The 13,377-nt window shown below is 36.2% G+C and overlaps 1 protein-coding gene across 1 annotated transcript in view; it reads left to right on the top strand.

Moving 5' to 3' along the window:
- Window positions 1–13,377, top strand: part of LOC115625227 (homeobox protein 2) — a 35,358-nt gene that overhangs the window by 16,639 nt on the left and 5,342 nt on the right. The window contains exon 2 of the mRNA XM_030520210.1: window positions 5,505–5,666. Coding sequence (XP_030376070.1) covers window positions 5,510–5,666 — 157 coding nt within the window. The 5' untranslated portion in view covers window positions 5,505–5,509. The remainder of the gene's footprint in view (window positions 1–5,504; window positions 5,667–13,377) is intronic.

The following is a 13,377-nucleotide window of genomic DNA, read 5'->3' as shown; positions in this document are numbered from 1 at the left end:
ATAAAATAAAATAATATTTCATGCCCATGGGTTGACTATTTTAAGTAACAATAACAAGACATTTGTAGTGAATTCAACGAACTGTCTTCTCTGAATTTCCGTGTGTTACTCAATAGAGCTCACATCGATATCTTTTACATATATCGACACAATTATAGTTACAGTTACAATTATATTGTATTTTTAAAGCTACAGCCGGTGATGTCATTTGTTTGTTGAGTGGAAATGGAACTCAATGCAAATGAGGATCGGCATACAATTGGGGTTCATTTTTCTAAACAAGACTAAAGGGACTTTTTGTCAAAATATACTTATAAAAACAAGCTGTATATTTATTTGGCATTCAGCTCCGGTCTAGTAATTTAAATCCCCTAAAAGCTGAATAAAGTGTATACTATATATACTTTTTTAAAACACATTTGCTGCAGTATTTATCGTTGCATTACTTATACGCACTGTGGCACCAGAACTGATTGTCAAACTGCGACACGTGTTTCCATTTAAAAACACAAACTAAATGATGCCAGCTAATGAGAATACTTGCATGTGTATGGGTGTGCTTGTATATTTACATATGTGTGTGTGTGTGGGTAAGCGACGTTTTAGAAAATGAAACCCAAGTGCAATATAAAACGCTTTTCCATGCCTTGCGTGTTGTCATAACATAAGCACACGAGCGGTGTTTGCATCAACATCACAATATTGCTGTTGTTGTTGTTATTCTTGTTGTTGTGTGTGCTTTACGATAAGGGGAAGGGTGCAGGGTAGTGCCGGCTGCCACGACTGATTCGCCAGTGCCCGGAGGCATTTGACGTTTACGTTAACGTATCACACACGCCAAATAAACTTGAAACAGCAACGCCTCGCTTTGGTCCGGGGTTCCTTGAACTTTCCCTCATTCCCGTACGAGTATAGCTTGCAACAAGCGCGTGTTGTGCGATGACAATAACAATTTCACATATCGCTGACGCTCTTTTGTTTGTCGTTCTCGTCGCTCTTGCTGTTGCTGTTGCCGACGGAACTGTTTTTTCCGTAACGCCCCAACAATTCAAGCAACACACAATTTCCGTTTGTGTCAAAAGTCAACGACTGGGCCAGTAGCGATCTGCACGTTGCCTTTCTACACTTTCGAGTTTATGGACACTATAAACTTCGTCTCAAGCTTGTGACGTTCAAATGGGCAGACGGGTAGTGATCCCGATTTGGGTGTCCACATAAATTAGCCGTTACCCAATAAATATTTCAGACTTGTACGATAAGAATACTCGTCAAATCAACGTCTAACAACGCTTTTTGATATATTTATTATATAGCAAGGTCTCTCAGTGTAATAACGCAAGACATCTGAAAAGAAAAACCAAGAGGAGTATAAGTATAATGACTTCATTTTTTTTTAGTAAGCTATAGTGGAAACTACTTATCTCTAAATCTATTACTGAAAACAGCGAGCAATCGATTCTGCACAGATCCAGTTCAGTTTATTCCTGGTTGGTGCTATATTTTCTTTAACATATCAGCCTATTTAGGGAGATGCTGGAGTAACTTCTTATAGCTAGAGTGTGGAAGTTTCGGTTATGTTTTCTTTTGACTTGTCTCTGGTTGCCCTGTCTTATCTTTTTCTACAGTTGTCAATGTCTGGGACTCTGTCTCGTTGTCGCTTGTCGGGCTGCTTGCGTGTCGTGTCGAACAATTATTTGGCATTATTTATGCGCACGCAGCGTCGCCAAAATCCCATTAGCAAAAGCCATGTCTAGAGAGAGGGACTTTAACTATAGCTACAGGTGCCGGCCGAAACGTGTTTCAAATTGTGTAACAACACTTGACTCATGCCGCACGCATTCACAGTTTTCATATAATGCGGATGAGTAAACCCTTTTTGTTTTTTGGTTTTTTTTACGGCCGTCTCGTTTTTTTGTTGTCGGCACGTGTAGGCCTGGCTCTACGTTTTGGGACACAGTCATCGTGCATTTTGCTTTTCTGTTTTCTGTTTCTAAAAGCCTGAAGGCGATGAGTTGCGCATACGATATTGATTGAGAGAATTTACATAGATATACATATACACGTATGTACAAGGATGTGCTAGTCCTATGTAGTTATACTAGATATGTATACTGGTTGGCAAAAGTAAGGAATGTTGTCATTGCGAACATAAAGAAAAATGTAACATAGAATACCAAAAGCAACATACAAATACTCGTTAAACAATTCCCAAAGAACAAACAAAACTTTTGCGTGTAAAACGATTTTAGTCCAGAAATAAATTTTAAAATGAATTCTACCAAAAAACTAACATGGATTATGCGTTTTGAGGACCCGTTTCTTCAGAAAAGAAACAGAGAATAGAATCTTAGAAAATATCATTTCATTTAATTTATTCACAACCTTTTTCATAAATTGGTGTGTATCTATAATTAGTTAATAATGAAGAGTACAGGCAATAAAACCTTATCCACTTAATTATATATAAAGTGTGTTTTTACAGTTTACGAGTGAAGGGAGAATCTTAGAACATAGTTAGAATTATGTGAATAGAAAATTTCAATTTCCTAATAGAATATCATTTCATAGTGAAGTTTGTTCAAAACGACTCGAAATTGGAACCAAAATTAAACTAAAAAACATATCAAGGTGTTTCATTTGAGATGACAGCAAATGATTTTATTTTTGTTTGTCAACATGTAATTTGGAATTTGGAAAACACGAACCCAAAGACTATTTCATTTGTATCCCATTTCAACTTGAATATTACATATTGTTTCGCAATTTAAAAATAAATATTTCATTACGATGTACAATTTACCAAACTAAAAATGGTTTCTCTACTGAAATCTTTGCTTTATTTGTTGATAGTTAAATTTTTGTTAAAGTAATCGTTCGTGAAAGACTTTTACCGCCTACTGTACTGGCCTTATTGGTTTTTGTTTACGACAAAAAAAAATTCATAGTCATGCGTTGACTGCCGTCTCGTTCGTAAAGTAAGGTATGACGTACAATTTGGGTCGCCTAAAATAAAAAATAAAAAAATGGAAGGCAAAAAACGAGGATAAAAAACGAAAGAAGAAAACGAGGCGCGTGCACATCCAATATGCCGTTGGGGCTTCAGTTAAGTTACGCATTTCTGTTACGCATTTCGGTTTCTGTTACATTTCCTCATGGCCAGCAGCTAGAAATCTGAATTTTCTATTTTCTGTCAGATAGAGGAACAAACGCATAAATGAAATAAAAAGTAATTTCAACGCACTTACAAACATATTGACAATTGTGGCTGGGTATTGGAGAGATCCGCTTAGTCGCCCCGCAACGATGACTGAACAATTCCACCCACGATATTTAAAAGGCAAGTCAGCATGGAAATTTCTCTGCGGCCTGAATATTTTCCTCATCTGCTGCTTAAAATTGCATGTCTGTCGTCTGTTATTCTGCCTTTCTGTCTTTCTGTCTGTGTGGAAGTGCCTGTGTGAGTGAGAGAGAGTGCGTACTTTCTGAAATGTAATTACACCCGAAAGATACACGTGCCGTCGACAACTTCATTGCTGTTGTTTTCGGCTCTACACTCTGCTCGGGGGGTTTACAAGTCGAATTTGAATGCCTGTCTGCTTCAATGCCTTGCCGGCGGACTCATCTGCCTGACAGCCCACCAGCAACAACAACAGCAATAACAAGAACAACATAATCTAGAAGAGCAAGAAGACAGACATTGATTCCATCCCGCCCACCCTTATTTACGCCCATCGACATCAAATTCGGCGTATACTTTCAAATATTTGGAATTTGTTTCGATGCTTAGCAGCCTTTTTGATTGACTGCGTGCGTCTAAAGCCTCTGCACCTGGGCCTACACAACATTGTTTACCTTTTCCAAAATTGGCCACAAGAAAAGAGTCAGATAGAAAGGAGAGAGAGAGAGACAGAAAGGGAGAGAGATAAAAAGGCCATTCCCAATGAAGGTTTAACATCAGTTCCTTGTGCATTGCGTTAATAAAGATACATTTTTTGTGGGTGGCCAGCCCTCGCCAACCGCAACGCCCACTCCTTCTCCCCCGACATTCATGCGTGTGTAAATATATACACGTGTAGTTATATATAGTACAACCGAAGCCAAACCCAAGCATCTTAAGATGCCAACGTGTTGCTCTAATGACAGCCAAGTGACTTAGTCCGCTTTGAGTGACTTTGAGCGCATGGCAGACTAGATGGGTACAAGGGTAATGCGTCTTTTTGTTGGAGGCCTGACCAATTAGGCCGTAAAGAAGGCAGCTGCGTACGCCGTTAAGGGCTTGTGCCCCCACATTATGGCCACGCGAAACTTAACCATCACAGTTAGTGCTGTATAGACTGGTTGTAACTAAACACAAGTTGTCCAAGTAAGGTTTAATTTACCTCTGGTTTCTTTATTTTTCTGACATACAGGTTTGCTGCCCTTTACAAATCGTATTTACGAATCGATTTCATGTCAAATAAATTAAAAACGCGGTATTAAACAGGTAATAATAGCTAAAAAGACCAGAAATATCGCTCTAAAGAATTTAATGATTTCGAAAGTACACATAAATAAGAAATTACTGAAAAACTAACTTATGCAGACAAAAAAATGTTCTTCATATTGGATGATATTATTTATAAGCAGGCTTATAAAAAGGGTTAAGAAAACGAAAATTCAAACATAATAGTTTAATACTACAAGGGTAGGATAAGTATTTGAAGTGCTTACTTACTATCCCCAAGAAGTGAGTGCAATGTCTCGTCTATGATAGCAAAATGTTGTTATTTAACATCATCCTTAAATTTATAAATCTTTCTGCTACTCCGAAAACTTTTTAAAGCAATTGGCCATCCAAAAAGCATCATCAATCTCCAGTAAGACATTCACATAGCTCGGCCTGCTCAGCTTCAGATGGAGCTTCATTTGGGAGAGCTGTGTGCATCCGGTTTTGTTGAAACTTGCGTTGGCGCCGCTTCTGCCGTTGCCGTTGTCGGGGCCCCTGGCCCAGAGATATGAAGACAGTAAGCAAAGATTTTTGCGCGTGCAAAAATAAATCATTAACGAAATCTTTGCGGCCCCAGACAATGACGAAATCACTGAAAATAAAATGCGAATTTCTTTGAGCCGCAAATCGCAGCAAAACTGAGACCAAAAATTAAGCAGGAAAGCGTCAACAATACCGCAATTATGCGAGTTTATTGAACCCGTCGAAATTGTGTTTGTATTTTTGATTGCAAATGTTGTTGCGTTTCTGTTGCTGCTGCTATTTTATATGCATTCATACATATGTATGTATGTATGTATACTAAGTACATACATATGTATATGTTTCCATGCTGACGCAAGGCGCTTTGTACGCCGTGGCCTAGAGAGAAGGCACGGCTCATGAGCTTCGCACGTGTTCTGCCATTCACAGTCGTTTTCCAAATGTGCAGCTAATTGGCTCCGCATTTGCTTCGCCTTAATTGTAATTTTTCCCTTTTCTCTTTTAATTAACCTTGTGCCTTTGCTCTTTATTGCAGTTGCAATGACGCCCACTATATGCTCGGAGAAAAAACAGTTGCGAGCCTCGAGCATGAAAGACACAAGACGACTTCACGGCGTTGCCACCGCGGTAACGGGATCGGCAGCCGCCGCAGCAGCCAACAATGCAGTCACACAATCGAGCATCGTGCTGAGCTATGGTGAGTAAGCCCAATGCGAGGGCTGTTTGATGAGTAGGACTAATATCGTAGGACTGAAAACATCACCAAATACTTAGTTTTAAACTAGGCCCCTTACATAGTGCTTATCCAATTCGTAAAAGTTTTTTAAAGAGTATCCAAAACATTATTTATAATGAAAGGTGTATATAAGCATCTAATAACATGGAAGAAAGGTGAAATGAAACCGATATTGTGAACCCTTCAGTGTTGAATAGTAATATAGTAGTTAGAGGTGGATTTTAAAATATAAAAGATTATATGAAAAGCGAAAATATTTAATATGAACAATTGAATAATACTTAATTCACTTATATTCGTTAAATTATTAATATTTATTCATCTATTTATTTATCAACATCAAAGTATGTAAAGGAAGAGATTAAAGTGAAATAATGAAACTAAAATACTTATCCTAAATAGAAAAAATTAAATAATCAAGAAAGAAAATTCGAAATTGAAGAAAAAATCGGTTTATAATAAACAAAGACTTGTGATAATCTCTAAAACGATGACGCGAAACTGTTTAGCTAGTCTGACAAAAATTGAAACGAAATTGAAATTGACAAAATAAAGACTAGAAAAAATGATGACGCATAATATATATTGAACTATTTGTGTTTGCAGTCGCACTTCAAGAAGAAACCCACAATATTAATAATTTTTTACATTATTATTTCAAAACTTTTATAATAGATGCATATAATTAATGTATATGGAATTAAATCATTGAGAGATTAGAATTGGAGGTTTTTTCTTGATCACAATATATCCTTAATCTTTTAAACTAAGGTTCATTATTTAATAGTTAAAAAACAAGAGCAAAGTTTAGGTCAAAATTAATTGCAGTAAATAAAGATTGAGTATTCAGTAATTTGTTTTGAATACAACATTTGAAATAGTACTACTAATTGGAATAAAAATAGTAAATCACTAAGCTCTTTATTTCACACATTCCAAACAAAATATATATTATCCATTATACAAAATAAAAATTCCAAGAAGATAGTCCCATATAGATAGTCTTGTCTTTCCAAAACGGCACATTTTTCAAACAGACTGCCTAAAGCCGAGTATCGTAAGCACAGATATATGTATATATAGTATTTACATGTATTGTGTGTGAATCGTTGCCGGCACATGCGGCGAATACGTAACATCGAAATTTTTTTGTTTTATTTCGCAAGTGGTCGTATTTTTGTTGCTGTTGTTGCTGAATCGCTCACGTTACTTGTTCATGTTTAATTAATTTATGTAAACTTGCCCTGCCTTGCTCCTAGCTTTCTGTATCAAGTGGATATGCGTAGATGTACTATTTGCATACATACAAGTACCTATCCTCTATATATACACACTTTTTCTATTAGTTATTTGCGCATTTCGTTCGCTGCAGTTTCCTACGTACTTATCGGTCTCATGTTCTTGTTAGCCAGTATTGCTTAGCTCAATACTAATGTACATCCCACGTGTCGCGATGCATCCAATTCACGTGCTGTTGTTGTTGGTCGTGCCACACGCGACTTTGTTATGGCAACAATTTGCGTCAGAGCTCGCTGGCTATCGTGGCTGCTACTGCTACTGCTGCTGTTCACTGTTAGGTAAGATCAATGTACTTACGTCCAAACATAGCAACAAATTGCTGCTGCAGTTATGTGGTTGTTGTTGCAAGTTTATATAACCATTAGAAGCAGGCATGACTCTCAATTGAATGATGATGTGAGCACGCGCCCTTGCCGCAGTTGAAGCTGAACTTGGAATTAGCTAATTAGTTTAGGCTTTTGATTAATTGAGCGTGAGTTTTTGCTTTTGGCAATCCACTCGTCCATGTGGCAGTGACTGCTGATTAGTTGATGGCGCTTAAAAAGTGTGGCTGCATTATAGAAAAAGCTGACAAACTATCAGGTTAAATTAGAGCTTAATGCTTGTCGAGCTAAGTAGTAATAGACTAATGAGGAAAACCACAATCTATGAATAGTCAAGTGACTATCAAACATTAAATGTCCACAAGCTTTGCTTGATTATTAAGTTTATGTTAGTCGAGTAACAAAAAAAAAAAAAAAAACAAGAAAGGAATGCTAAAGTCGAGCAGGCTCAACTCTTAAATACCCTGTACCACCCCACAAAAAAGTAATTAAATTAATTAATTAATTTAATTAAATTAATTAACTAAATTAATTTAATTAATTAACTAAATATTAACTAATTAAATATAAAATATTCCATGCATGCATACATACATTTACAATTACATCAGAATCGTGTCTATGCGTGTTTGTGTACTTGTACATATGTATGTATGTGTGCATTGAGCCTGGTTATATGGCTATAACTTTCTTTCCGATCATTCTATCATAATGAGACTTGGTATACGGTTATATAATTACTAACCTAATGTGACTACCAAATTTTAGTTCAAAATTCCAAGAATTACGGGAGTTATAGAAAATCGTTAATAGGGGGGGAGTGGGGGGGTGGATCAGAAAAAATGAACAAACTCGTCCTTTCTCGGTCTCAGGAGAATCTGTATACCAAGTTTGGTTATTCTAGCTCTTATACTTTCGGAGATCCTTGCGTTCATACAGACAGACAGACGGACAGACAGACGGACAGACGGACAGACGGACAGACGGACATGGCTATATCGACTCGGCTTGTCATGCTGATCAAGAATATATATACTTTGTGGGGTCTACCAAGCCTCCTTCTGTGTGTTCCATGTGCACTCGCACTAAACTAATATACCCTTGTACCCTTTGGGTACAGGGTATAAAAAGAATACTCCTACAGCTCCTCTTACAGTACCTTTAATATTTTAATGCAAAAAAAAGTTAAGGTAAAATTTGAAAGAATATCATGTTAATAAATAATTGAGATATTTTCATATTAAAATATTTGTATTTAATATTAAAAACAGATTTTAAACATATTCAAACATTAAAGAAAATGGTATAATATTGTTAAGAAATCTTGACAGAATTCTTAAAATTTAAATAAATATGAGATCAGCGGAGGGTTTTAAAATACATTTTCATTTTAGAAAATTCGTATGCCACCAATTCAATAACAATTGTAATATTAGTATATTGATTGGGAAGGTGTAAGGAAGAGTAATAATAGTCACTAATCGGTCTTGAATTGGACAAAAACATGTAAATGCTATACCTTTCAATTTGTTATAAATAACGGAAGTTACAATCATCATAATTTCCCTTTTGGATCAGCGCAAGAACTAAGAGTATTTATATAAGGAGGGGAGTAAAGCACAAGTTAAACGAAATTAACATCATCATGCCCGTGTGATATTTTTATTTTTCGTGTTGGAAAAGAATTAGCACTTAGTAAATAAATAGGACTAACAGCACTAAGAATAGGCACAGCGGTCAATTGATAAATGGCTTGTTGAAACAGATGAGCTAACCATATCGTATTGTTAGCTTTGCGGCTTGTTAACCCAAGTAAGCTAAAAACTATAAATTCATGTTATTATAAATATAAAAAGATTGGAAAACGACAAAATTTAATTTATTCCACAGACTAAGTAATGGAAAACCCAAATCCCGTTCGCTGAAGTTCGGTTTTTTCGAGAATACTTTCGATTGCTTTTTAACAGAGATTTAATTTTAGTTCACTTTGAATATAAGAGTGCTACAGTAGAGTAGTGTTGGAGTGAACTGATTTACCGTATAATTTGTCTTAGAATTGTCCAAAAGTAGATAATAATTTATAATTATTTATTGTGAAAAGTTTGATTTATATAGCTTTAGTAATTTGAACAGTATTGACGAAATTCTGTAGCGGAGAGATGGGAGGAAAAGTCAAAAAATATAATTAGATCGGGTTGCCTGGGCATAAGGAGAGTCTACAACCAAGTTTGGTCAATGTGGGCTCAACCGTTTCCGAAATGCAGTCGACCATCCAGACAGGCGGACAGACGGATGGAGGGACATGTCTAGATCAAGCTGATTAAGAATATATATTTATGGGGTCGTTGATACTTCCTCCTCCCTGTCTGTTACATTTTTTTTGCTAGAACCTAAAACACTCTTTCGGATACAGGGTATAAAAATATATGACTTTAAAAGCAATTGAAGTTCGTTTTCTTTTCGCAAAGTGTCGATAACTATCGCTTAATAGCTAAAACATGTTGATATTATACTTACTAATGTTATATTTTACAAACAAATACAAACAGTCATTGCAATTTTTTAGGGGCGTGAGCTTCGAATTTCGGGGGAGCACTGAAGTGAATTGCAAAAAAAAAAATTTACGAGTGAACATTTAGGTACTAGTATACGTAGTTATGTGTTTTCTGCGGAGCAAAGGGTCACTAAAGCCCTATTTTTCAATTTTATTTGATTTCACTTTAAAAGCACATTCTTATTGACTGAAAAAAGATAATAGGAACCGGAATGGAGAATGGTGGCAAATAAGTAGCATCCTTTTGCCATTCAAGTACGCATATCATTAATAGCAGCTAAGTGTTATCCAAGTGCGCAACCTTTCCGACATGTGCTGAACAATAATACTATATGTATATGTATACTCGCAAGTAGCTGTAGAGGTCGGTCGCTCGACTGAACATTTTCAAGAGGTTGCTTAAATATTGTATGTCTCATACGGTTGGTTTGTTTTCACAAGAAATATTTCGCACAACGGTGACAAAGGCACACCAACGGCCACACACCTGAGCATTATATGTGTGTGTGTATGTGTGTCATAACCTTTGTTGTTGCTGCTGTTGCTTGCCGCACGTTGCTGTGACTGTGCCACTTTTTATGGCTTATTTACAATTTTTCTACATTTGCTGGCAACAGCGTTTAGCTTTTGCCAACTTGACTGTTTGCCATATTTATCGTTCCACTGTTGACGCTGCGTCTTTTGTTGTTGCTATTGTTGTTGTTGTTGCTGTTGTTGATATTGTTGCTGGCGTTGTTGTTGTTATTGTTGCGATTGTTGTCGCTTTGCACATTTAATTATTGTAGCTTTAGCCATATTCAACGCATTTCATTCAAGGCGAATTGGGTTGCCAGCTAATTCTAGCCAACACGTACATACTTGTACATACTATACATACACATACTCTTACATACTCGTATATATAGTATGTATGTACGAGTGTATATACGTATGTGCTGTGAGAGGCAAAAATGGGTGTGACGAGCGAACGAACCAAGGGACGTGCACTCATAAACATATACTATACAAATATATAGTACGTACATGTATGTGTGTATATTGAAGGCATGTGCGAATATGTGCCTGCCACGTGCAGCCTGTGCGCCCGCACTTGGGTGGGCGGTTCCATCATCGTCATCGCCATCGCCATCGCCATCGTCATTGTCAGGGTGTCGTAACAGCCGGGTCGTTGATATGAGAGTTGGCTTTTGTTTTTGTATTTATAGATGCTTGTTATGGCAATAAATAAATCACTCACATATTGTATGCATTTGGCCAAGCATTGCGGCCAAAACGAATAAAAGGCCAAGCAAAAGGTTCCACGTGCCAAATCCGAATAAAAGTCTAACGCAATGCCCCAGCGTTGTGTTGAAATTTGTTTAATTTCATCGTCGGTCCATTTTCGCAAAAATATCAAAGTACGTCAACAACTAATCGAATCATTCAGTAGGGGCAGAGCTGAGTTTCTTTGGATGGCCAGTAAAGAATTATGCCTCTTCATTTTAAGATTACTTCGATAAAGGTTTGAAACTGGAAGGAACTTAAAGAAAGCTAGAGAAAGAAAGTAAGAAAAACACTTATAGAAGTACAGAGAGAAGTTGAGAAGAAGATGACAATAAATATAAGGCTTTAATTAAAGTAGTAGTACGTAGTTGAAATAAAGATGTGTGTGCAATAATCTGACTAATCAATTAAATTAAATTTTAAAAACAGCTTAATCATATAATGTAATAGTTGATCAAATAGTGTCGACGGTAGTTGAGAAACGGATGACAATAAATATAAGCTTCAAGTAAATGAGTAAAGCCTTTAATTAAAGTTGTAGTTATAATCAAGATGTAGGAATTTATATACATAAGAATTTCATAGATAAATTAATTTTTAAAACAGATGAATCATTATCTTAATAGTTGATAAAAGAAAATAACATTAGAAGATCCTTATATCATAGTGCAAGTATTAGGAAATTTACGAGTACTTTCCAATTTTGTACGCTTAAGAGCTGCTGATTTTAAGTAGATTCTCCAAAAGGTGGAAGTCTTGTCTTTCTTAAAATTGGATCCGTACCGATGAAATCCATCTCCGATTTAACAAATTTGTCTGATTTATTTTAATTATAATTTTCCGATTAATTTTTTTGTCATTCATGAACTTCCAGATGTTATGCATGAAAGGTATTTTTTGACATTATTAATTGATTTAAATCCAGTTTTCATTGCGTATTGATCATTTTTGTTTAGGTAGGTTTAAAAGTCAAATTTATTGTTTTATATAAACTAATTAAGACACGCAGACATATGTGTAGTATACACAATACCGTGTTGAATACCCAAAGAAAGAATATTATTTATTTATTTTTTTAAATTTATAAAATTATTTTACACATATGTAAGTGCAGAGTACTTTTTAGTCGGGGCACACGACTTAAGCTTATCCACTTGTTTATTTTTTCATAATTCGATAAATATTTTCGTTGCCAGTGGCCGTTTTTTTAAAAGGGGGAATACATTTTACCACAAAAATAATTGCCTTGTGAACCATATTGTTGTACGTGTGTATATTATTGTTGTATTATTGATTTATTTTGTTTTTGTTTGTGCCTGTCGGATGATTCGCTTGGGTTAGGCTAAGATGGTTGGAGTGATGTCCTATAATACCTTAGATGATCTTTCCACAATCTTTCCATATATCTGTGAAACAATTTAGAGCAGAGCCTGAGCCGAGCCTGAGGCTGCTAAGTATTAGAAAATGCCATCCTCATTTCCACAGCTCCTTCAGAAAACATTTTTTGGAATGCGAAGTCTGTCGACAGAGGTGGATATTTCGATTATTTTTAGTTCTCTTTATGTTCAGTTAATGTCAGGTCGGGCTAATTTGAAGATACAGATATTTACATTGCCAGCGCTTGCTCGTACTTGGTTGCGCATGACAGCCCAGAGAACCCTTCATGTCGGGAGGGATATTACTTTTATTTTTGTCGTCTAGATAAAACCAATTTCAGTTGTCCTTTTGTAAACAATTACCTTTTGTAAACAAACAAAAATTACTAAAAACGTGCCGTAAAGTATTATAGTGTATGCGAGTTTTTATACCCTGTACCCAAAGGGTACAAGGGTATATTAGTTTTGTGCGAGTGCACATGGAACACACAGAAGGAGGTTTGGTAGACCCCACAAAGTATATATATTCTTGATCAGCATGACAAGCCGAGTCGATATAGCCATGTCCGTCTGTCTGTCCGTCTGTCTGTATGTATGAACGCAAGGATCTCCGAAAGTATAAGAGCTAGAATAACCAAACTTGGTATACAGATTCTCCTGAGATCGAGAAAGGACGAGTTTGTTCATTTTTTCTGATCCACCCCCCCCCCCCCACTCCCCCCCTATTAACGATTTTCTATAACTCCCGTAATTCTTGGAATTTTAAACTAAAATTTGGTAAACACATCCAGTTAGTAATTATATATCCGTATACCAAGTTTCATTATGATAGGTTGATCAGAAAGAAAGTTATAGCC

The sequence above is a fragment of the Scaptodrosophila lebanonensis genome, unplaced genomic scaffold, assembly GCF_003285725.1.
Source record: "Scaptodrosophila lebanonensis strain 11010-0011.00,11010-0021.00 unplaced genomic scaffold, SlebRS2 tig00000072-arrow-pilon, whole genome shotgun sequence".
Classification (NCBI taxonomy): Eukaryota; Metazoa; Arthropoda; class Insecta; order Diptera; family Drosophilidae; genus Scaptodrosophila; species Scaptodrosophila lebanonensis.
This window is presented reverse-complemented; position numbering and strand designations above follow the sequence as displayed.